The sequence below is a fragment of the Festucalex cinctus genome, chromosome 1 (genome assembly GCF_051991245.1).
Source record: "Festucalex cinctus isolate MCC-2025b chromosome 1, RoL_Fcin_1.0, whole genome shotgun sequence".
Classification (NCBI taxonomy): domain Eukaryota; kingdom Metazoa; phylum Chordata; class Actinopteri; order Syngnathiformes; family Syngnathidae; genus Festucalex; species Festucalex cinctus.
Window position 1 is genome coordinate 21,444,416 of NC_135411.1, and position 26,870 is coordinate 21,471,285.

A 26,870-nucleotide genomic window follows, 5' to 3' on the forward strand; every position below is an offset into this window, starting at 1 on the left:
ACACAACCCATAAAAATTCTTGACAATATGTTCTCTGCAGCCCCACTAGTCTAAATAAGGAATTCAGGTCAATATTGCGTTAGTGGAATATGAACCAATCAGCAAAATCCAGCAGTTTTATCAATATCAAGAAGGTGGCTATTTTGCCACTTGCTGTCGAGTGAAAATGACATCACAGTTGCTCAGGTCTCAAGGAACAACAAATCACAGCTTAGCTTCAGAAACCAGGTGAGCTGTGATTGGTCATTGCCTGAGCCCTGAGTAATTGTGATGTCATCTTCAGGCGGCAAAATTGCCGCCGCCTGAGATGGATAAATACGGCTAATTTATATTCCACAAATGTAATAATCAGAATGTCATGTTTAGACTAGTGAGGTCACATATAACATATTATTGTCAAGAATTTTTTAAGGTTGACTTTACCTTAAAAAAAAAAAAAATCATAGTTTTCACTGAACCCATAGTATCGTTATTGTATCTTGTCAAGATTACTCGCAAAAATATCGAGATATGAAATTTCGTCCATATCGCACAGACCTACCACAAACATCAAATATTGGTACTCGGTCGTCAAATTAGTACTGTACATAGTGAATCGAATCATTACAATTGACCATTTTAGAAATTAATGGCAAAATTAATGCTATGAATATTACAGGAATGGAAATAATGTTAATGCTCGGTGGTCATACTTTGCCCACCCTGATTTATCCATACACAATCACACAGTAGCTGTACAGTATGAGAAAAAAGCTGAAAAGGGAACTTACGTTTGGGCCCCGTGACAGAAGACGGCACGTTGACAAGCCGGGAGGAAGAGGAGGAGGAGGAAGAGGATGGGGAAGTGCAGCCCCGGACAGTGAAAGAGGACTTGATCCTGCGCGGGGCAGACGGCACCACGAGCCGTGAGCGTTTGACTGGGATGACAGCCCGGGTGGGCGGCACCACGCGACCATGGTACTCAAACAATCTAAATACACAATAAACACAATTAAGCAGAATGTAAATGAACCATGTTAAAACAAACATATTTTAAAGGGACAGTGTGTAGAATTTAGTGCCATCTAGTGGTTAGTGCTGTCACTATTGAATATTTTTAAAATCTATTAATTTCGCGATATTGAATCGATTAATCGACTAATCGGATTCATTTTTAAAGGGATTACACCACGGTATTTTAAGCCCTTCCAAACGTTAACTATAGGCATATAATGATTAAATCTTACCCTTGATGCCATGGCAATGTATTTTTTTTTTTTTTTGAAATATTAGAAATATATTTTGCTGGTTATTTTTATAACGCAGAACACCCAGTTCAGTAAAACCCCCGCCTCTCCCCATGTGATTGCCGCGCCCCCGGCGAGCTGACTGCAGTCTGCTGTTGGAACTCTGCGTTTGAGCATTTCTCTGAATGCAAGCCATCTATTCTTCAATAAACATTTGAAACAAAATGGCCCCTTGCCGCAATAACTCGTGGTGGAGGAGAGGTAAGAAGAGAGAGGAAAAAAAACAAAACAAAACCTGACCTGGTTTCGAATCAGGGAGTTGCTGTGTACAGAGCGATGACACTAACCACTATACTACTTGTTCAGTTCTTTATTAACCAGTGATTGGTGTTTATTTGGTACGTCATTTGGTACTAGTGATTTAAGGATGTACTATGTAACCGCTCTTATCATATCGACGTTCTTTTTTTATAAGATCGTAGGTCTAGTAATCGTTAATTATACCACATAGGACGCGCTGCACCTTACATGAGGCCGAGAGCTTTCTGCTACGGTTACTCGAAGGAGAAGAACTTGGCAAATGTAAAAGTTTAAGCCGCTTTTTTTTTTTTTTTAATAATTTGCCAAATTGCTTCTTATTGTGAAGTGAGTTGAGTTCGCTTTCCAGTACTTGTATTGTAACTTTGTGCTTGAAAGTCAAGGCAAAAAAAATAAAAAATCAGCCAAATGAGAGGTCATATCTCAAACAACTAATAAGCTGAGTCACTTGTATCTCGAGGCATCACTCTATGTCTTAATAATTTGAAACACCACAGAGAAGTGGGCCGTGCCAAATTTGAAATCGACAAGTACAGGACATTAAAAAATTAAAAAAAAGCGGCTCTAAAATTGTGATAAATCAAGCTCTTGTCCTGCGATTGGCTGGCGACCAGTTCAGGGTGTACCTCACCTACTGCCCAAAGTCAGCTGAGATAGGCTCCAGCACCCCCCGCGACCCTTGTAAGGAATAAGCGGTCAAGAGAATGGATGGATGGAAGCTCTTGTCTCCGAGTCACACTCCCAAGGCTCCAAAGTAAGTTGAGTTTTTTTTCACGTCAAGTCACAAGTCATCAAAACAGTGACTCTTTTCTCCATGCCCTCCTAAAATACAGGTAATGACTCAAAGTCGGCATGCAAACACTCTGGAATAATCCAAAGCACAGGAAGTAAACAAAGCAATGAAAATGTCAAAAAGGAAGATAAATGGACACGAATGAGCAGCCGGGGGACAATCTGACAGTCGGCGCTTGGGTAAAAGCGTCATTAGCAAGCCCGGAGTGGAAGAAATAAAAAGCTCCCGATATGACGTTCATTATGCCTACATGCTAATACGCTCGCTTTGCCTGGGATGCTAATTCTAATGAGGAAATTCTACTGCCTCCAGGAAATAGAAACGACAAATATCAGGAATATATGAGAGCAGTGGTGGGGAACCTTCTTTTATAAAGTCCTCCAAAGGCCTTGTAAAGAATTTATTAGGGGTGTTCTGGAAAGCCAAAAATCAAGGTCTGGTCGGTCCATTTCAACTTCATCATGTTTTCCTCGGTTCACAACGGATTAAAGATCAAAATCTAAATTGAATGGGCTTTCACGGGTACAACAGTTTTCCACCTATAAGGCACTCAAACCGTTTCACACCAACTCTTCATGATGATGTAGCATCACATGCAATTCGGGGTTCAGTATCTGGCTCAAAGACATTTCAATATGGCCACAACAGCCAGGAAATCGAACTCACAACCTCTAGGTTGGGCGACGACCACTCACTGAGCCATGTCACCTTAAGAAAAAAATAGTTTCTCTTATGTAAAGAGCAGCACTCCCTCAATAAAAAGCACTTAACTGCTCGAAGCTAATAATAAATTGTAAATAAAAAAATGTTGTTAATAAACAACATACCTGCTGTAGAAATCATCTCTGTAGTAGTCGTAGTCAAACTCATAACCACTGCAAAAACAAGTCAAAAATGAAGTTAGACGTCCCAGATGAACTCAGAATGAGGCTGATGATTAAAGGAGTGCTCCCACATGATCAGAACCCCTTTTGATTGACAGGTCATTTAATGATAGCAAATGTATGGACACGGGTGCTCGCTGGTGGCTAGGAAAAGCAGTCTGGATTTACTCAAAATTATCCTGTAAACACGGCCAGCGAAGGGGGGAGGGGGGGCGTTTTCTTTAAGGATACAAAGTATGGTAGAACCTCGATTTATCAGACTAAATAGGGAAGATCTAGGACCAGTTATCTGTAAAAGTACTTAATAAGACCCAATACAGTACAAAATTGTTGTGTTGTATTTTTTTTCTCATAGCCTAAAAATGGCAAGAAGGTTTGATTGGATAGGAAAAGTTAACCCTGCCAACATGGTGTGTTTGTTTGTTTGTTTGTTTGTTCATTTAAAGCTTCCTCTAGTCCAGGGGTGTCCAAGTTCGGTCCTCGAGAGCCCCTATCCAGCGTGTTTCCCATGTTTCTCTCCATTACCACACCTGATTTATGATCAGGATCGTTATCAGGCTTCTGCAAAGCTTGCTGATGAGCTGAGCGTTAGATTCAGCCGCATTGAAGGAGGGAGACATGGAAAACAAGCTGGATAGCGGCTCTCGAGGACCGAACTTGGCCATAGCTGCTCTACTCCACTATATGTTTATCTACGATGACAGGAAGGAACAGTCTCTGCCTGTTGATGGCGCAAGCAAACGTGCAGTGCTGAAGTGTAGCCAATTCTGGAACCAAAAGATTTAAACAACTACTTCAGGAAGGGTGTTTAGAGTGGACTGACCAGTTTTCTGTCTGTTGAAAAACAAGCTTTTACTGTATGTTGTTTTGTGGACAGTAGTGTTAACAAAAAGTAGACAAAAATAGTTTCGTCAACACACATTTTTCACCGGACTAAAACTAGACTAGACAAGACTAAAACCCTCATTAATAAACAATCACTGGGACTAAATCAGTATGCATTTTCGTCAACTAATTATGACAAGATGAAAGACGTCACGTGACGTCTGTGACACTGTCATTTGACACAGCACAAACACATGGGACAGACAGGAGGTGGATTCACGGTGAAAGGTAAAAAAAAAAAAAAAAAAAAAAAGTAAATTATAGTTAGAACTTAACATTAACAATCGGCTATAACGTTCCAACAATAATAATGCGACTGCTAGCTAATGCTGGCTAACTTACTAGCTAATAGTATGGTGCCATACTAGCCACTGTAATTGTGTGTGAAGTTGTTTTTCATAAAAAAAAAAAAAATGAGAATTTTATATAGTTTTAGATTAAAAAGATTCAATAAATCTGCTGACAAAAAAAATGTACATGGGTAATATGGTTTCCTGACTAAAACTATAGACTAAAATGTGGACATTTTTTGTTGACTAAAACTAGACGAATAAAATTACGTTTTCTTGGACTAAAATAAAAACTAAAATGCTAGATTTATAGTCGACTAAAAATGGACTCAATAAAAATGGGATGTGATAAAAACTAACAAGCGTGACTGAAATTTGACTAAAACTAAGACTAAATTTAAAAATGGCAGACAAAATTAACACTAGTTGACAGTTTAACTGGTGTGTAAAAATGACACCTACTATAAGTGAATAAAGAACCAACGCACACACAAAACAAAAAGCAAAACAAACAAACAAACAAACAAACAAACAAACGAAACAAAAATGCTCAATGTTTCTGTTTCCGATAGAAATATGAGGGGAAGAAAAACAGTACAGAAATAGTTATGACAAAATTCAAACAATATTGCACAAAAACATTGGATTAACAATACCCAAACATTTAACAAAAATAGAATATGTATTAGATGCAATGAAGATGCAAATATTAGATAATAAAAAAAAATACACACGTATTACAGATACAAAAGTATGTGACAAAAATAAAAAATGTACAAAAATATTAAAATGTTAGATTAATTCATCTTGTCCGTATTGTGTCTTAGAATAAAGCACGTATTAAAATCCAGACTGTACAAAGTATTTGAAGAAAATTAAAAAATAAATAAATAAAAAAAAACTATTGTTTTGTCAACGTTATGTTTTCCTTCTGATATAATCATATTACATTTATTTATTGATTTTCTTAACGTGCATCCAGTGGCTGGAATCAGATGTATACATTTCAAACTCATTCTTATCATAATTATTATTGTTTCTACATTTTGTGCTCATCTCTTCTGCTTAGATTTTTTATTTTATTTAAAAAAAAATCAAATTAGTTAAGTAGTTTGTTAACTAGTAATCCATGAAATTAAGGGTCCAACCTGTAAAGGGTTGAAAGTGGCCTCTTGGTGGCCATCTTCGGCCGATATGGTTTGGGCTCTCCTGCCATGTTGATATCTGGGAAAACAAACACATCCGTGTAGTAGATGAGCCATGTGACCAATCTTTTAACCTTTGGGCCAGAAAAACATGCCAAAGGAGTCATGGTGAAACTGTGTAAAAATTTCATATCACAATGATCACAAGCAAAAACAATGGTTCTCACTTATTATCGCAATATTGTGAAAAGAAATTAAATAACTTGTATTGTCATACGTCAACACACATTTCCACATATGGCATAAAATTCGATACCTGTGGTACCAAAGGTTTTGAAATTATTGATATGTTTACTTTTTATGTCCACTGTGTGCATCTGACATTTTTTTTGCTCACTTTATCTTCTTCTATAGTTTGTTTGTTTGCTGTTAAAGCACGCAGAAGATGGGAGAAGCCAAAAAAGACGATTATACCTCTCAGACGGAATTAATGATAATCATAATTAGAAACGGAGACACTAACCGTTTGAAATTTCATCACGGTTTACCGGTAAAGCGTTTCATGCCTACAAATGAGTCACACTGATGCATTAGCAGATGAATCTGCACACAACGCCCGTCTCATTGTTATGATTGACAGCTCCTTCGACACGCTCCAAAAATGTCCTGGCTTCTGCCCAATCAGCCTCGAGTGTGTACTGCTCAAGGTCGCACATGACGACGCAAACAAATGGCAGACAGCCTGACACGACAAGCCAAGATGTACGTCTGACGGATGACTCACCGCCGCCGACACCTGCGAAAAAGTTGTACTGATAAAATATTGACAGGCTCGGCAATCAAGGGAGAGGGAGTTATTTAGCCTGAAGAATGCTTCCGCGGCACTCGAACTGGAGCGTGTGCGGCAGAAATGTTCATGATACAGGCTGTCCCATACAGAAAGTAAACTACACTTTTAAAAAAATTGATTTCAGATATCATTTGGACAGACATGAGGCCATCAGCATTTGACAGCTCAGGCTTGCCAGTTTGTGTAAGCATATTGTATCATTCCCTTGCCTGTGGCTTATGTAGCACCTATGCTATCAGGCAGAGGGAGATAAGCTACTGGACTAGTTCGAGATTCGATGAGTGGTGAAATTGGAGAAAATACCAGAGGCAGTAACTTGAACGTAAGCCGGTAATTTACTGTGAACAATGAACAAGACAGACAAGACAGTAGGAAAATATATACAAAAATTGGCACATCAATTTACAGACTCAAATTCCACTTTCTGTTATGGAACACCTTATGTTGATGTAAGGAGTTATACAAAAAGTTTTAAGTTCAATCTATTTTCTGATCCTGTTTTATTTCTATTTTATTTTATTGACCGGTCAATTAGTTTAGTTTTGGGTAATAAGCCTATTATTAGTCACTTAATTTTAGGTTTAAGCACACCAATAGGTTCACAGTATTAATCCAAATCAATTTCCAAAATGTGCAATAACACTTCAAAATTCACCTGAGTGCTCATTCACAATATCACAATTCAACAATAGGAAAATGCAAAACAACAATAGAACAAATTTCAAATGTCCTTTAGCTTTAGCTTAGCAACATCCCATGTGTCCATTCGCAATGTGTTGATTGCACACGCTGTGCTCTCAAAGTTCTGTATATCCAAAGGAAAATTCCAATTCCTTGGTAGCAACAGGGTTACAGTGAAGATGAAATCACGTGTTGTCCTGTGATGGTTGTCGGAATCGTAGTTCGTTGGGTAGCTCGCCACTCGGATCACCGAGACTTGTGTTCGAGTCCAAAGCAGGTTTTTTCCATCCGGAAAAAAAACCTGGCCAAAACTCGTCTAGTTAAAGGTTTTAGTCCTTCAATAATCACACCCTTCCTCAGGTAGGGATAAAAAATGAAGGCTTTAAGTAGAAAAAGTTCTTTAGTTCAACGATGTTGCACCAACGGCAATCTGTGTTCAATGCGCACCTCTCAATCCAGTCTGCTCCGGTAGACTGTGTGGTGGGGGGAGGGGCATTGAAAACTTTATTGTTCACGAAAAGTACAATTATGCATCTAAACAAAATTGTTTATCTTTTGAAGTAGTATTACATATTCACGTATTTATCACGATATATTTCTCAATATTGTTTCACATTTTATTTAACTATTTAATTATCTTATTTATATATTTATTTATTAGTCTTTCACATGTTACTCCTAACAGGGGTTACACTTACAGTCGACAATGGAACAGCACTGGAAAATTGCTACCCGGCAAGAAATGTATCTGCCCACGACTTCTGTTTGACGCAAGTTTGAAAAGATTTATTGACTTTGCACTGGCCCAACGTGTCGTACAATTCACGCTATCCTTGGCAAGTTTCTCAAAACAAGATTTGTTCTTCATGAATCACTCAGCAGAAAGGCTGTTTCACTACTGTTGAAAACACAACTTCTAGAGCAGGCATTTGTGCAAAGATGGCTGCACTAGAATTAGTATCGACAAAAGCTCAATTAAGGGTGACAAAGCTTTACCCATCCCAAAGCCAGGTTGCGTCAAACCGAACATTATATTGATCAACAAGCTGAAGTTGGTACAGATAAAGTTTTAGCACTCTCAAAAGCATTAGCTAAATCAAAATTTTGGTGCCAGGGAGTTCCAGTGCACTCACATCATGGTTCAGCACACACAGACTCAGCTTTTTTCTTTTCAAGATAAGATATTTTTAAATATTTTTGGTGTTTTTTATGTTTTTTGTCCCTCGGTGTGCTTGTGAGTGTGGATGGTTTTTCGTCGCTGTGTGCCCTGTGATTGGCTGGCAACCAGTTCAGGGTGTACCCCGCCTACTGCCTGAAGCCAGCTGGGATAGGCTCCAGCAAATTCCCCGCAAAGCCACCCCTCAGCGACCCTTGCGAGGAATAAGCGGTCACGAGAATGGATCTATGGATGGAGTAATAGTCAAACTAAATCAGGGGTGGCAAACTGCGGTCCTCGAGGGCCGGAGTCCTGTAGGTTTTATAGATTTCCCTACTCGAAGTGCAGCTGATTCCAATTAACAGGCTCGTTATCAGGTTTCTGCAGAGCTTGCTGATGAGCTGATCATGAATCAGCTGTGTTGAAGAAAGGAAATATCCAAAACCAGCAGGAATGCGGCCCTCGAGGACCGGATCTCGCCACCCTTGAACTAAATAAACAAATATTGGATAAAAACAAAAAAATTACAAAATGTATTGAAAATAATAAAATAACATCTAGCAAAATGCACAATTAATATTATATAAACTAAACACACAATTAGATGAAAAAAAAACATAAATTTGACAAAAAATAGAAAGACAAAAATGAAGAAAATACAATATAAAATATGAAAAATACCAGTCTTAGTGAAAACACGCACAAAAATTAAATATTAGATATGAGACATATTATTATCATCATCATCATAGCAGAGCATACTATAAAAAGAAAAAAAAACTGTTGAGAAAAAACAGACACAAAATAAAAACTATTAAGAATTACAAAACAGAGAATAATACACAACTTGAACAACAAATACTGAATATGTTTAAAAATTAAAAAAAAACAAAAAAACAAAAAACAAAAACAAAAAACAAAGCACAAGAGTTATATATTAAGAAATACGGGCTTGGGCTTTCACTTGTGTAGTCGTTTTCTTTTCCCATCTCCTCATTTCCCTACCTTTGACAAGCATGACAAGGTTCAGTATCTTGCGCAAAGACACTCCCAAATGAGAGAGAGAGAGAGAGAGAGAGAGAGCGAGAGAGAGAGAATATACAAAATAATGGGGAGAAAAATACACAAATATAAGAATGTTAAATGGTTAAAATGAAACTTCCATATTGATCCTTATTACTACACGTGTCTCTCTGACTTTCTGTTCTTGACCCAGAGAGGGAAAATTGTTAGAAAAGAAGTTCCATGTCCAGAAGATATAAACTTTTTCAAGCAGAAATCACAATTAGTTTTCCAGTAGACTCTGGCAAATGGTTGCTCCACAATGTTAATGTTGTGTGTTGAAGTTCTGGGTGCTAGCACACTTCTTTATTCTATATTTGACTGGAAATGGCTTTGACGTTGAACCTCGTCTATGTTCCAAATTCTGAGCTGTCTCAAAGGCAAGATAAAAGTCTGCCCAGCAAAAAGTGGCCAAAAAAAGTCATCTCTCATTTGAAACAACACGAACCATCTTTTTCTTTTTATCGAGGACTAGTCCTCACATCTCCCGGATGGCCTAAAGCAGTAGAAGGAAGAGGAAGAGAGGAGGAGGAAGGGGGGATGCATCCGTGGCTCTCAGTTGCACAGGGACAACTGCATCCTTGTAATTAGGCTGCAGGAAGACATGAGGAATGGCTCCCGTAACAAACAGCGCTCTCCTGTGGTCCCCTCCCCGCTCAGGTCGTAAAAACACTCCGAAATGAAACACTTCGCGACCGCCCCCCTGATTAATTACACTCATTATGCGGGTAAAAATGGCGCAAAAGTGTGTACTTGTTGCCGTGAGCATCCGTTAAAAGTTGAGGTGGGAGAGCGGATGGAAGGGCGCCGTTGCCAAGCAATAGCAGCCCCAAAAGTCCAGCTTTCAAGAAGGGCTTAAAAAAAAACAAAAAAAACCTCTTTCCTCATGTTCAAGTTATTATGGGAACAGTACAGCACAAGAACAGACATACGATGAGTCATATGGAAGAAAAATAATTCTCCCTCGCTATATCATGGATTCACATTTTATGCATTGTATTTTTTCAAATCCTACCTGCAGTATATTGCAGTAGTTTGCAGTAATGATTTTTTCTCAATGGAAGAATACTGCAGAAAATTAAGTGTAAGCCAGGAGGAAAGAGTGGGTAAAAGAGAGAGAACGTAAACAAACGTCACAAAGAAGCTAGCTTAAGTTCCACAAGCGTTAGCAACAGCAATTTAACAAAAACCACAACTTAGAACAAATTGCAATCCCTCCAGCTGAGGTCATGGACACAACCGGTGTCCCACTTTCAATCTTTTTTATTTTTTTTTAACAAAAGTAACAAAATAAACAGGAGCACAAATCACACATGACCTGCCGATTGCCACAGATGATGCTGAGTCACTCAATACTAGGGGTGTGAATTGCCTAGTACCTGACGATTCGATTCGTATCACGATTCACAGGTCACGATTCGATTCGATACCGATTAATCCCGATACGAATTTATAAGTCGATTTTTGCGATTTTTTTTCATTCAAATTTAGAAAATACTAATCAGTAAGCTTGTAGAGTGTAAGATTTATATGAAAATGTATTATTTAATTATCTGAAATTTCAGTCTTATAGAGGTTGTAATCTGTTTCATGTTTGAACAGCATTAAAATAAAATATTAAGGCTTAATGTTCCGTTCATATAACATTCTTCCATGCTCAAGGTGCGAATCCTAACCCGAAGTCAGACGTTTTGTTGAATATTTTTCCATTAAAAATGGAAGTTTAAAAATCGATTCACACACACACACACACACACACACACACACACACACACACACACACAAAAAAAGGCAATGATGATAAGACATTGAATCGGTAAGACTACCGAATGAACAATTCTGAGCTCTTTAAAAAAAATAAAATAAAAATATATCGATTCAGCCGCCTATTGAATCGATTCGAGAATTGCGAGATGTAGTATCGCGATATATCGCCGAATCGATTTTTTTTAACACCCCTACTCAATACAGAGTGGCAAGCAAATCTGCCAGTAGTCAGCCTACACACACTGACTTCCACATCAAGCACAGGCCCCGCCTTTGAAAGCCACACACATTCAGTCACAGATAGGAACTGATACTACAGTAGCATAAAAGACTGACCAACCAAAGTAAGTGACATAATGGACTATACGCACAAATCACTTCCGCATTCGCCGCATTAATGCACCCAACCTTCCGGTTTGGGGAGACTTCAGTGCAATGCATTGTTTATGAATTGTAAAACTCTTATCCTAAAACCTTAACCCACTCAAAAAGAACAGCTTGCTTTAACACTATATTTATCAGAATTTTAAAACTACTAATTAGATCTCCCAGTGCCGTAATTTTGACGGCTTGAGCTCTGGTAATGGCGTCATTGCTTACAATGATTACTACATGGAAATACAAGCCATTTGAGTAGCTAGTAAAGCTATTTTATTAATTGTTTAAAAATGTAAATTATGTACTGTCGTCTCTCCTCTACGGGTCCACACAATATCCTACAGCCCCCTCCAGTCAGACACTATAAATGTGAAGAAAAGTGACGCATCTGTTGAGGAAGGACGCATCTGTACTTGCTCCTGCACTCGCTCGTGAATCTAACTACTTGTTGATTTTTGCATTGGGATTTGTAACTACATTGTTGCAGAATGCCTGGCGGAAAAAGAGCCGACGAGATTGAGGAGATAAAATCTTCTCTTAAAAAACTCAGTGGAATGGTTGCCGAATTACTTGAAATGAAGAAGAGCATTGAGCCACTTCTTCAGGAAATACAGCAATTGAAGAAAGAGACACAGGAAAAAGATCGACGCATTGTTGCCTTGGAACAAAAAGTGGATGATTTGGAACAAAATCTTCGTATCAACGATGTGATAGTCACCGGTATCAAGATCAAGCCGCGCCGTGGCCCTTTGAGAGCTGCGGCTAGCACGAGCACGGAAGATTCTGACCAATATTCAGGGAACGAGACTGTGGAACAGCAAGTGACACTTCAACTCAGAGATTTGGGATTAACTGTTGATCCTGCGCACATTCAGATGTGCTTTTCGCTTCCAACTGGAGGGACACGACCACCGGCAGTTCTGATCAGGTTTGTTGACAGAAAGAAAAAGATTGCTCTTCTGAGAGACCGTCACAAGCTTCGTGGGAAACATGTCTACATCAACGAAAACCTCACCAAACGAAATGCTGACATCGCCAAAAAGGCTCGACAAATGAGAAAGAATGGACTTATCGAAAGCACGTGGACAAAAGACTGCCGAATTTTTATTCAAACTAAAGATAACTCTGGTCAACTAAAAGCACGAATCGTGAAAGGAGCTGAGGAATTGGCAGCGCTTGAGAGACAACAGTAATTCACAATATCACAACAACAACAACAACATCACTAATTACCCAAAGCTGGAGTTGTATATGATTATTTGCTGACTTTGCCAAGGCTAACTCTTGTTTATACACCTGCATTGATAACATGTATTGCTGTTCCCGTTTGAATGTAAATATTGTCTGGCTCGAATTCCGTTTGGACATTTGTTGTAACCGTCAAGGCTACATGATAAGGCTGTATTGTGGCTCCAATGAATCTGCTGTCAATACGCAAAATGGGGGTTGGTGGTCTTGTTCCTGGAATGCAGCTGGCGTGGGCCGCTCTGCTGGGTGAGCTTGGCTGGGCAGCGCACAGGAGTCATCAGATCCACAACATGCTAGCAACCAGTGGTGCTACCTGACCAGAATCGAGTGCTGAATTTGCTTGAAAGCAATGGGCCGAATGCAAGCCGATCTACTCTTCTGGAAAGCACAACATGTGTGAAAGCTGATCCGAGGTCAGCGAAGACCCTACTGGTGAAAGAGAAGAATTGCGCTTGCCTTGGCTGCTCGCCTGGCGGGGTGGGCTTGCTGGTGGCGTCTGGGGACCGACTCACCAGTGCCAAATGACTGGGACTAGCCACAATCTACACACGGACATTCAAGATGAACTGAGCGAGCAGTGTCTGGGATAGTATGGGATGGATAACGATAAAAATTAATGACTATTCTAAATAATGTATATGATTGATGCGTTATAGTAATGGTGACAAGGCGGGGTCAAGTAGGACTCAGACGCAGGCGTAAGGTAGGCCACCAAGGCAGCAGGTTTATTTCCGGCCAACAGTGGTCTCCTCTCAAACTGAGAGGAGAACAGGGAGGGGAAAAAGTGGAGAACAAAAAGCGCTCCACTAGGGAGGAAAAAACAGGCAAAAGGTACTGGGGACAACAGAAAGCGCTCCGCTAGGGAGGAAAAAGGGCACAAGGCAAAAGGGGTAACTAAAGGCGCTCCAAAAGGGAGGAAAAGGCACAAAAACAAGGCAACAACGCTAGGCAACATGAACGAGGACATAAGGACTGTGGACGCTTCCATGCACTGACGGTGACACTTCGGCACTGAGGGGAGAATGCAGGTGGCTTTTATTGCAGTAGGTGATTGGTGGCAGGTGGTGATAATCAAGGGCGGGGACCGGTAATTATGGCGTGGCAGGAAGGGCAAGTGACCTGGGGTGAGAGGAGAGTTAGGATTTCAAAGTAAAACGGGAAACAGAGACACAAAAATAAAAGCATGAACCGCCACGCCTGGTGGCGGCGTGACAGTACCCCCCCCTCAACGGCCGGCTCTTGACGGCCCAGGAATGTCAGGGTGATCCTCATAAAATTCATCAATTAACGAGGGATCCACGATGAACCGGGAGGGGACCCATTGCCTTTCCTCCGGGCCGTATCCCTCCCAGTCCACCAGGTATTGTCTTCCGCGGCCCCGATTACGAACATCCAAAAGTTTTCTAACCTTGTAAACGGGGCCGCCTTCAATCATCTCCGGGGGGGGTGGGTCGGGTTCGGAGGGCACCAGTGTGCTTTCATGAACAGGCTTGACTTGGCTGACGTGGAATGTAGGATGAACTCTGAGGGATAGTGGCAGACGGAGTCGAACGGCGGCAGGTCCTATGGACTTGGTTACTGGAAAAGGCCCCACAAATCGCGGGGCCAACTTTGGACATGGTACCTTGAGCCTGAGGTGTTTGGCTGATAGCCAAACTCGCTGGCCTGGACGGTATTCAGGAGCCGGTCTCCTCTTCCGGTCGGCGGCCCTCTTTACCCGGTCTCCCTGGCGTTGAAGCGCCGTCCGGGCCGCCGACCAGACCTTGTGGCACCGACGGATCATGGCTTTGACCGAGGGGACCGTTACCTCCTCTTCCAGTTCGGCGAAGAATGGGGGATCGTAGCCATGGACACACTTGAACGGGGTGAGACCTGTGGCAGATGTGGGCAAAGAGTTGTGCGCGAGCTCGACCCATACTAGATACTTGCTCCAGGTTGTCGGGTTCTGGGAGACGAGGCATCGGAGACCGGTTTCGAGCTGCTGGTTCAGCCGTTCTGCCTGCCCATTGGCCTCAGGATGGTACCCAGAAGTCAGGTTGGCTTTGGCACCTAGGGCTTTGCAAAATTGAGTCCAAAATCGGGAGACGAACTGTGGTCCACGGTCGGAAACGATGTGTAAGGGGAAACCATAAAACCTGAATATGTGGTGGATCATGATGTCGGCTGTGGTCTTGGCGGATGGGAGCTTGGTTAATGGGATGAAACGAACCATCTTAGAGAATCTGTCGACGACTGTGAGGATTGTGGTTTTACCATGGGATGGTGGTAGTCCGGTCACAAAATCCACTGAAATTTCCGCCCATGGTCTGGATGGAATTGGTAGTGGCTGGAGTAGACCCATCCGGGACTGGTTTGACGTCTTGTTGCGGGCACAGGTAGGACAAGCAGCTACGTAGTCCTTGATTGTGGTCTCCATTGCCGGCCACCAGAATCTCCGGGCGACAGCATACACGGTCCTGCGAACTCCAGGGTGGCAAAATAATCGTGAAGTATGGGCCCAGTGTATTACCTGGGCCCTCAGTTCCTCAGGCACAAAGAGTCGGCGTGGTGGGCATGACGTGGGGGGAGTGACGTTCCGTAGTGCCTCTTTGACGTCGTCCTCAATTTGCCACCTCATGGCCCCGACTATGCAGTCCCGGGGCAGAATGGTCTCAGGCTCGGCTTCCAGTGGTTCGGACTCGTGAATTCTTGATAAAGCGTCAGCCTTGATGTTCTTACTGCCGGGTCTGTAGGTCAGAGAGAAAACGAAGCGGTTAAAAAACAAAGACCATCTGGCCTGTCGAGGGTTGAGTCTTTTGGCCTGGCGTAAGTATTCCAGATTTCGGTGGTCGGTCCAAATCACGAAGGGGAGTTCGGCGCCTTCCAGCCAGTGTCTCCATTCTTCGAGAGCCACCTTCACAGCTAGGAGCTCCCGATCACCGACCGAGTAGTTGCGTTCCGCTTTTGATAATTTTCGTGAGAGGAAAGCGCAGGGATGTGTCTTGCCGTCCTCTTGACAACGCTGGGACAGGACTGCCCCAATACCAATACTCGAGGCGTCCACCTCCACCACGAACTGGCGCTTGGGGTCAGGGACTCTGAGGATAGGGGCATTAGTGAAGCGAGCTTTTAAGTCCTTGAATGCCCCTTCAGCTTCCGTGTTCCACCTAAATCGAACTTGCGGGGAGGTCAAGGCGTGCAGGGGGGCAGCAATGGTGCTGAAGTTTCTGATAAATCGCCGGTAGAAGTTGGCGAATCCGAGGAATTGTTGTACCTTCTTTCGTGAGTCCGGCGTGGGCCAATCCCGCACGGCGCTGACCTTGTCCGCTTCCATCTCCACTTTTCCGGGTGACACGACGAATCCCAAGAAGGAGATGGAGTTGACGTGGAACAGGCTCTTTTCTGCCTTCACGTAAAGCTGGTGATCCAGCAGGCGTTGCAAGACTCGGTCCACGTGGCTTCGATGGCTTGCTTGGTCAGGAGAGTAGATTAGGATATCATCCAGGTAGACATACACAAAGTGGTCGATGAAATCTTTGAGTACTTCGTTAATCATGGCCTGGAAGACTGCGGGAGCGTTCGTGAGGCCGAAAGGCATGACCAGGTACTCGTAATGTCCCCGGGGAGTGTTAAAACCAGTCTTCCATTCATCTCCCTCGCGGATCCGGATGAGGTGATAGGCGTTGCGGAGATCGAGCTTCGTGAAGATTCTAGCTTGTTGCAGCTGGTCAAACACAGAGGACATCAATGGCAAGGGGTACCGGTTCTTAACAGTGATGTCATTCAGGGGACTGTAATCAATGCATGGGCGTAGGGATCCATCCTTTTTACTCACGAAGAAAAAACCTGCGCCTGCAGGTGAGGAAGACGGTCGGATGAGGCCGGCCTTCAAGGAGTCGTCAATATAATTGTTCATGGCTTGGCGTTCGGGTCCTGAGACCGAGTACAGTCTCCCCTTGGGGATGGTTGATCCGGGGATCAGGTCAATCGGGCAGTCATACGGTCGATGGGGAGGAAGAGTCATGGCCTTGGTTTTGCTGAAAACCTCCCGCAGGTGGTGGTAGCAGGAGGGAACGGTGTGCAGGTTCGGGTATTCCTCTTGAGCGGACGAGGCGAGGGACACCTGGTGAACCTGGGCTGTGGTGTTCCGGGGTGCGGGTTGTTCCAATCTGTGAGTCATGCAGTCCTTTCCCCACTCCAGAATGACTCCAGAGTTCCAGTCGATTCTGGGATTATGTAGACGCAGCCAAGGGTGACCCAGAACCAAAGTGGGGGAAGCAGAATGGAACACATGGAAGCGAAGGGTCTCGAGGTGCTGTCCGATGTGCACTTCCAGAGGTTCAGTGATGTGGGTGATTCTGAAAAGTTCCTTGCCGTTCAGCGCTCGAGCCTGGATGGTTGACAGAAGTGGCTCGGTGGAGACTCGTAGTTGCCTCACGAGCTCCCAGTCCATGAGGCTCTCGTCGGAACCGGAATCGATGAGGGCTGACAGATTTGTGGTGACATTGTGGTGGTTTATCTGCATTTGCGTGAGCCTGTGGTTCTTGGCGGGTCGGGGTGACGGAGGACTCACCGGTGACCCGCTCTTCGTGGTGCAGGATCCCACTAGGTGGCCAAGACCACCACAATAGAAGCATCGGCCCTCTCGGCGGCGGCGCTGTCGCTCCTCGGGCGTTAGCCGGGCCCTTCCCAGTTGCATGGGTTCCTCTCTGGCGAAGTCCACCTCTCCTGGTTCAGGTCGGGAAGGAAGGATGGGTTGCGGCCTTCCGGGCCCCGGTGGTCGTGACCAGGGGGTGGGTTCCTCCCTCCTTCGGAGTCCGCCGATCTTAGCCAGTTCCCGGCGACGATGATCGGTGCGGATGGTGAGGGAAATCAAGGCGTCCAAGTCCGCGGGGAGATCTACGGTAACCAGAAGCTCTTGAATGGCGGGTGAGAGTCCTTTCAGAAAATGGTCGTGAAGTGCGATGGCGTTCCAGCCACTGCTCGTTGCCAACGTTCGAAAGCGAACTGCATAGTCGCTGACAGATTCGTTGCCTTGCTGAAGTCGGCTCAGTGCTCGTGCCTTCTCTCGGTCATTGTTTTCTGGATCAAAGACTTGGCGCAAAGCGATTCGAAAGTCCTGTACGCTTTGGCAGACCGAGGAACCCCTGGCCCATTCCGCGGTCGCCCAGGTTTTGGCCCGTCCCGTCAGGTGAGACAACATGAAGGCCACTCGGGATCGGGCTGTGGGAAATGCCTGTGGTAACTGTTCAAAATGAATGTCACATTCTGTGAGGAAAGTCTGACAGCGTCCGGGTTCACCGGAGTATCGTTCTGGGGAGGCCAGTCTCAATCCTACCCCGGTGAATGGCGTGGTCGGTACAGAGAACTCAGGGTGAGGAATCTGTCCAGTGGGAGCTGGCGCTCGACGCCGTGAAAGGCCTACCAGCTCGTGGACCTGGCTGGTCAATTCCTCCATCCGGGACAGCATGGTCTGTTGGGTCCGGTCCTGGTTGTTGAGCCGGGCCTCCTGGCTCTGCAGTGCGGCCTCGACCATGCCTGCTGGGTCCATGCTGGCCGAAGTGTACTGACAAGGCGGGGTCAAGTAGGACTCAGACGCAGGCGTAAGGTAGGCCACCAAGGCAGCAGGTTTATTTCCGGCCAACAGTGGTCTCCTCTCAAACTGAGAGGAGAACAGGGAGGGGAAAAAGTGGAGAACAAAAAGCGCTCCACTAGGGAGGAAAAAACAGGCAAAAGGTACTGGGGACAACAGAAAGCGCTCCGCTAGGGAGGAAAAAGGGCACAAGGCAAAAGGGGTAACTAAAGGCGCTCCAAAAGGGAGGAAAAGGCACAAAAACAAGGCAACAACGCTAGGCAACATGAACGAGGACATAAGGACTGTGGACGCTTCCATGCACTGACGGTGACACTTCGGCACTGAGGGGAGAATGCAGGTGGCTTTTATTGCAGTAGGTGATTGGTGGCAGGTGGTGATAATCAAGGGCGGGGACCGGTAATTATGGCGTGGCAGGAAGGGCAAGTGACCTGGGGTGAGAGGAGAGTTAGGATTTCAAAGTAAAACGGGAAACAGAGACACAAAAATAAAAGCATGAACCGCCACGCCTGGTGGCGGCGTGACAAATGGGTCGATGGGGACGGGTCTCGAATAAGCTTCGGCTTCTACCCGTCAGCCCTTCTTTCGGACGTCAATGTTGCAAATGATGTGATGTGATTGATGTAAACTGTAATGTGTCCGAAAGGAAAAAATGAATAAACAAACAAAACTATATAGGTGAGGTGTTCAATCTTCAGATGGAACCTGCCAGCTAACTGTTCATAACATGTTTGATTTTGATTGTTCCATTTCTATTTATTTATTTTGTTTTTCTTTTTTATTTTAACAATAAAACTTATTGGATAAGAATAATTTATTATTACATTAACGTGATAGAACAGGGAGTAGGACTAGATAAATGATTGCACTTCTTCCTACTCCATTTGAACATGTAAATAGTGACATTGATGAATTATTTTCTTTCTTCAAATTTTTATTTTAACTTAAACTATTTTGTAATGTGTTTGTAATATGTTCAATAAACCAACCGACCAACCAACAACAACAACAACTCTCTGGTCTGTAGCCTCCTCTTTGGCCAAGTCTTCTCCTCTTCGCCGACGGGATCCGACGATTTCTGCCTCATCAATATTTTGAAGCAGGTGTAATGCCTCTACTGTTTATTTTTTTATGTCAGCCCACGGTGAAATTTCTCTTAATGCCTTGTTGAAAAGTGGTTGCTATCAAAATCCGACAGCCTTGTTAGCGGTGCAAAAATAATGACTCGTAAATATTTTCATGTTTTTTAATACAATAAAATGGCAGCATAGGAATAATATAAATCCAGACACATGAAAAGTCAAAACGCCAGAAAGGCAGAAACATTAGATAATTTTGTAAACAGAGTAATAACACATCAAAGTTTAACTACAAAATACAGCTCTGGTTCTACTGTTAACAAACGGCGCCCTTGTGTGATCGACAACTACAGAGTTATCCCTGCGAATCCTACAACAAACTGTCTCCGGTGGTCAGCATAAGAGGAAAAAACAAGGCAGAGTTAAACCTGTCAAGATGCGAACACAGCAGTTATTGCTCGATGTACTGTCGTCTCTCCTCTTCTTCCATGCCTTGACAAATGCACGCAACCACACTCATAAAAAACAACGACGAAAATATACTCCAAAACGCTGACAACTGGTCGAGGTTCGCTGAAGGAAAACAAACGGCGATGGCCATTATCGGAAAAGGCGGTGCAATATGAGATTTTCCCGGAAACACGTCACGGCTATTTGTGCATAGAGTCCATTGACAACTGCTGATGTTGCGGATACACAGACGGGCCCTTTTAGTGTGAGTGATGTAACAACCAACACCTGAGACATAGACTGACTAATGTAGTAATCGACATCATCAACCAACCGTTAGTTGAGTGTAATTACTAACACATGAGCAGGCAATTGTTGAAAAAATTGAACACTTGTCAACAGCCAAGCCAACATGCTAACTGCAATGTCTACGTTAATTTTAATGTATTTAGAAAAAACATGTCAGGTGAATAGAATGACACAATCAGACTTCAATCAGACTTTTACACTATTTCAGCAATAAGATCAGAAAAGCCATTTAAAAACAACCTTTATGGTGTTTGGGTAAACAACAGCATCCAGCACCGTTCCTCCTCCAACTGCCTGATGTTCGCAGGGAGTCCAGGCCACAGGAGTTCAAGAAATCTCACAAAATATAAGTTTTGTTTACCAATGGGCTGGCATTCATTAAGCCAATACTGATGGCAGCTGGGGGCCGTGTAACAAAAAACTCGGGGCAGCATCCTCAACAGTTGGAGGTTCGCCCACAAAAAGCAAACCAAAAAAAAAAAAAAAAAAAGCCAAAAAATGGCTCGTATCACAAAAACATTTTTTTTAAAAGATATTTTTCTGTAACTCCTGTATAAGATTGCTTTGGATGAGTGCAGGTGATTGTACTTGCCAAAGTGTTCACAGGGCAGTGATGTATAACACCACATGAGAGTCTACATGACGTTAATCCCCAAAGATAATCTTTTGGCAGGCAAAGTCAGAACAAAGTCAGTGCCGGCTGTGACTGGCGTTCTTGGGATCGGGTGAGCGCGGCGCATTTGATGATGCGATCATGCAGAGCACCTGCACCAATACAAATGCGTTTGTAAGAAGCATCGCCACAACGCTCCCGAGATTTCAATCTACGCCGTGTTCCCTGTGCCCTGTAAATTTGACAGGCCAGACTTCAATAATCCCCGATCTTGTCTCAAGGGCACACGCAACGACGCTTTGTTTTTTTATTGCACCCGAGAGCGTGTTTCCTCTTGGAAGGACGGCATGACAAAGCTGACACTTTCAATGAGTGATTGTGGCAAGATTGAGAACACATTCAAAATGGGACCAACAAACGAGCCACGCACAGCATTGTGAAGCGACCGCATATCACGTCCTGTTTATATATATATAAAAAATAAAAAATAAAAAAAAAATCACCATTAAAAAAGGTAACACACATCACATGCTCATCATTGGTCAGTCTACCGCATTTTCCAGATTATAAATCGCTCCGGAGTATAAATCGCACTGGGCCATAAATGCATAATTAGGTAGAAAAAAACAAAACATACATAAGTACTGGACTATGTCGCATTTTTTTGCGGGTAATTTATTTTACAATCTACTTGGCCAAAAACAGGCATTACCTCATCTTGGAAGGCAAGTTATAACTTTAATAAAATAATAGAAAATAAAATGAATAGGTGTAAGCTATGCTAACACAATGAATAACGGTTCAATACTTGCATCTTGTAATATTATAATATTATATAATTGTAATATGATTTTCTTTTGGGGTGCATTTATGTTCAGTCCTCAGTTGCCTTTGTAAGCTAAAGTTTACTGTTTAATTGCTAAGGTGTAGGAAATATCGGGGCGTGAGTCTAGAGTGCACTCTGTTTGTTTGTTTTGACCAATCACGGCAACGCATAAAAATGTCGTCTTCGGTCTCGTCTTAGGGAAAAAAAAAAAAAGCACAAGCATCTTTACCAGATAAAAATGCACAAAGCGCTTCTTCCTGTTCAACATTCAACAAGGAAACGGTGAGGAATTAATTGCAGCGTCCATTCGTCTGATAGGTTTGTTCGTTTCCCATGTCAGTGTTTCCTGGTTTCGTCAGAGCTACATGTCCCGCCCTAAACAACGCCTGATTGGTCCGACCTAAAAAAAAAAGGTCGGTTGCGCACGGATTAGCTGGAGCAGTACAAGATGGATTCTCCGCAAAAATTCAGCTTGCTGGCAAGGTTAGAGGCAGTATGGACAGATTTTTTTTTCTACACGGGGAGGGGGGAAATATTCGGTTTTAAAGATACCCTGCTACATGTGTCCAAAGCTGCCTGCGGCCGTTGCGGCCCACAGTAACAAAACTGAAATTACTTTGCCGCCCACTAGATGGCACTCGCGGCTCAATGGTTAAGAATCACTGCATTACAGTAATCCAGTCAATATGTAGTGAAGGCATGGATTACTTTGTAATCTTTCTAAGTGCTGTTGCGAAAAGAGAGGCTTTACTTTAGCCAGCTGCCCAAGACCAAAACTTAAAAAAAATCAAATAAAATGGTGGTCCAATGTAAAATTACTGTCCAATTTAAACCCCACGTTTGAGACTGCTGGCTTAAGATTCTAAGAGGTTCAAATCAACAAGGTGTGATGTACAAGGGGACCAAACACCATAATTTATGTTTACTTCTCATTGAAATTTCAGGCCCATCCAGTCTAGTTTGATGTCATTCAGACAGGACAAAAGTGGCATTTTTTGCTTAGCGAGATACAAACCTGACTGTCATCCGCATAGAAGTGAAAAGAAATACCATGCTGTCTTAAGATGGAATTCAGCAGCAGCAAATACAAAAACAGCAGGGGACCCAAAATTGAACCCTGTGGAACACCACACAGTAGGGCAGAGTGGCACTCAGAGCAGCCAAGGCTGACACAAAAAGTCCTTCCTTCCAAGTAGGATATAAACCACTCTAGAGAGCTACCACTAATGGCGACCTGATGCTGCAAACGAGTCAACAGACCACTGTGGTATATGTATCGAACGCTGCAGTCAGTTCCAACAGAACCAGACGCACGTATTCTCAAGTGTCATTAGCCAGGAGGATGTCACTACAAATTTGTAATGGGGCTCACTCTGTGTTGTGCAGCATTTTAAAACCTGACTGGAAAACCTGTTTGCTCAAGTCACTTTTCGTTGGTCAGTCTACCTGTCAGTCATTTCCTGGAATAATAGTGATTGATCAATAGCATAGCTCAGTCGTCATTATTCACAACACTAGGGATTGATCAATTACAACAATCGTCATTGAACGATTTCACGTCAGTCATTCCTTGTTACATCAGTAGTTGGTCAATTACCTCACTCGTCATTGGTCAGTCATAAACCGCAGCTATTGTCGTTCAATATAGTTGTTCACCATTGGTCAGTCTAAATGTCAATCATTATTCACAGCACCAGCAATCATTTGTTAATGTCACTTTACATTAGATAATCCACATCTCTGTCATTTGTGATTGCATCAGCAATTGTTCAAGAACCTCAAATGGCATTGGTCAATCTTTATGCCAATTATAACCCCTAATAAAGATGACTTGACTTCACTTGGTCAGTCTTCACAAAAATCAATGTGTGAAAAAGGGATGAACAAAACCGGTGCACACAATGTTGTGGAGCAACCACGCCATGTGTCTACTGGAACATTAATAACTGTCACAGACACATAACAGCCAATTTTATCAAGTCCAGGAAGAAGATGCCGAGGGAGAGACCTCACCTTGTATTGAGTGATCTCCACTATGTTCGGAAGGGGACATGTGGATTAATCAACACCTTGTCCTTTCTTAATGAATTCTCTGTACTTTGCTCTCGAGCCCTCGTGAGGAAAATGGCCACTTTGGCAGCCCGTAAATTTCACCCTGAGCTCCTAATGTGATTATTTTTTATGAGATAGGCCCAAGTATGGGAATTTGAAGGGATTAATACATCATGAGCACAGTGCCACACTACAGGTTTTAGTGTTCCATTTGGGTAAAAGCTGACGAGGCAACATTTTCATGATAACTCATTCTTCTACGGCCTTTTAATCAAGCCAAAGAGGCAAAACAAACTCTCAGTATACGACCCTCAGATGCAAAACGCTGTTTATGGGTCATCCATTTTGAAGACGAAAATTAAGCTTCAACAAAGTACAACTTACAACTTTTCAAACTTTTTTTGAAGGCCATTTTGACCAAATTTATTCAGTAAATATGGGGTCAATATGCATATATGCAAGACTGTGTACAGCACCAATCTCCGGCCGATCACTGATCACCTTTTTTTTTTTTTTTAATAACAGCATCTATACAATACACCTTCAGTGTTCCAATCTTGTTTTATTGTAAGACATTGAACAATATCTGTGAAACATTACAAATGGGTTGTTTTAACTGCACATGAAATAGTTTTCTCAAATAAAAATGAAAAGGCTATTTATTATAGTCATCGGCCGACCACTGAGTGTGGGTGGTTGTATGCATGGTGAGCAGAATGTAAAGATAGGGTGGGGTCTTTACAATGAGTGTTTTATAGATAAACATTATCGACCAGAGAATTTGTCTATGAGTGAAGAGAGGGCCAGTTGGTCAGCGAGTACAGTTCAGAGTGTTAAAGGTAGCTCCGGTCAGTGTGGTATATGGTGTTGAGTTTGTGGAGGAGAATTTTTGAATATCGATTGTCTGTATTCCAAGACTGGGAGGACGGTCATTTTAATGAGAAGCAGCTGAACGGAATGTGTAAATGAGGATTTATTCTGGGTATCTAATTTGATTTTAACTTTAGAAAGAAGTTTGTTGATGTGGGCTGTATTTCAAATGTAAGTGAACGAGCAAGCCAGATTCTCAGGTGTTGGTGACAAGTAACTAATTGAACAGGAGAACTATTAAGAGACTGAATAATGCCGGGGTGCTCCATTTGCGGGAAGTTACAGATTGTACATTTAGTTTTCCCTGTGTTCAGTGATAACTGCAGTCTGTAAAGAGCATTTTAAATGTTAGTAAAACTCCATTGAAGCATAGACAGGGCACTGTGGGAGAAAGAGCTAGAAGTATAAATAATTGTGTCATGGTCTTAAGGTTACCAATAAGAAGGGTTATATTGTTGATATAAATACTGATATCAGACCAAGTAAGAACCCGGGGGACACTCGAAGATGTGGTAGCAGTGATACGTATTATCCATCCATCCATCCATCTATTTTCTGAACCGCTTACTCCTCACAAGGGTCGCGGGGGGTGCTGGAGCCTATCTCAGCTGGCTATGGGCATTAGGCGGGGGACACCCTGAATTGGTTGCCAGCCAATTGCAGGTTGATACGTATTATGATTTGCCAAAGTCTCATGAGGAAAGAGGTTTAATTTATTGGTTTTGTTACTACTTTAAAGGGTTTTTTTTGTGTGTGTACAATGGGGTATATGCCACGGAAGGGGCGGGACGTGATTTTGCACATCAGTTTATTTTCGGTCCGGGTTGCGAACGCGCAACCCAGGGGCACAAAGTCGGAAGCACAAGTATTTTTAACGCAGCCCACATGTCGCAAACCGAACCGGAAACAAACTGATGTGCAAAAGCAGTCCCGCCTCTTCTGTGGCATATACCCCATACAGCTACTTTCCAGGTAGTGTTAGCAACTAGCATTAGCGTTTGTTGAACCGACTTCCAGTGAGGTATCCTGAAGCCAAAATTGGCCAAAGTTCTGTGATATTCCTGGTTTGATTACTGTGTTTTTAAAAGGCATATTTTCCTCTCGCTTTTAGTGCTATCCCAAGTGTAAAGCAATTTAGGTAGTTTGCAGCTAGTGTGAGTGATTTAGCATTTTTTTTTTCAATTTTTTTTCCAATCCTGCCATGAATAGCAAATGTTCCTTTGTAGCCTCCCCGAGGCAGACATTATTACATATTCATAATTCCAGTTGTTGCACATACCACCTGAGAGCCAGCCATCTTACGCAAGCCCACTCCTCACTGAGCAATCAAAAGGCGAGTACACAGCATGCAATACGCACATCATTTTCCCATTCACTCACCACTGATGTATGCTTTAAAGCTGCCTAAAACCTGCAACAAAGTCAGTAAGACAATCAGAAAGTCTGATTTATTTAAAAAATATATATAAAAAAGATATTGATATTGTGGGGGAAAAAAACTATCCAGATTAACACTGCAAACAAGACAAATGAATTATCTACAAATGCATTATCATTTTGACTTACATTTGCAACAACTACTATGAAAGGGAGTAATTTTGTTTAATATTACTTTCATTGGGCTTTACGCAATCAGCATTTTTGGGGCCAATCAACGACCAGTGAGTTTAAAAAAAATAAACCGATAACCGATCAGATGAGAAGATGGTGCAATACGTCAATTTAAATGACTTGTTTACTGTATATTTAGAAACAATTTGGCTTTACGCTATCAGAATTTTTGGGCTCGATCAGCGAGTTTCAGGAAAAACAAAAAACATGATACTTGATCACTGATGGATCATACGTTGGAGAAATCTATCTAAAAAACTTGTATACTTACACTAGGGATACATGATAATGCTATTTTCAACAGATACCGATAAACCAATAATTTAGAAAGTGCCGATGTCGATAACAGATAAGTAAGCCGATAATTGTTTGCAAAATTAACTTGAATACAAATATACTTTTGAGTCTTACTTTAAGTATAACATGTACAAATAAATTGAAACATTGTGTAAAGCACCATGATGCTGAATTGTATTAATATCTCTGCTTCAAAGACAATCAGTAACTCATTTTGAGTTTTCCAGAAAAAAACAGTCACATTTTAAAAATGCAACCAAAAAAAAACTGCAAGGGTAACATCTTGGGGAATGTTGTAGAATTTTCAGTAGTTCGGCGAGATGAATAAAACAGTCTGGGAAACAATTTGTCTTTGTCAGTGTGTGCGCAGTAAATCATCATGGGAAGATTTTTACGCAGCCTGGTAAGGTTTTGGGAGGAGAAAGGGAGGGTCAGCTAGACAGGAAAGCGAGCAATCTGTTCCAAGCAGACTTATCAGTCAAGGTCACTTCGATATTGCTTCATGTAC

General features: G+C 42.5%; 1 protein-coding gene across 8 annotated transcripts in view; it reads right to left on the bottom strand.

Annotated features, from left to right (window-relative positions):
• The window catches only part of ralyl (RALY RNA binding protein like), a 75,872-nt gene that overhangs the window by 2,979 nt on the left and 46,023 nt on the right, over window positions 1-26,870 (bottom strand). For 7 of the 8 annotated variants that reach the window (XM_077522943.1, XM_077522962.1, XM_077522985.1 and 4 more), the window contains 3 exons: window positions 5,545-5,620; window positions 3,165-3,212; window positions 771-970 (listed from right to left, as the gene is read on the bottom strand). In XM_077522943.1, coding sequence (XP_077379069.1) covers window positions 771-970; window positions 3,165-3,212; window positions 5,545-5,620 — 324 coding nt within the window. The remainder of the gene's footprint in view (window positions 1-770; window positions 971-3,164; window positions 3,213-5,544; window positions 5,621-26,870) is intronic. The other variant, XM_077523002.1, reaches the window with a different exon arrangement.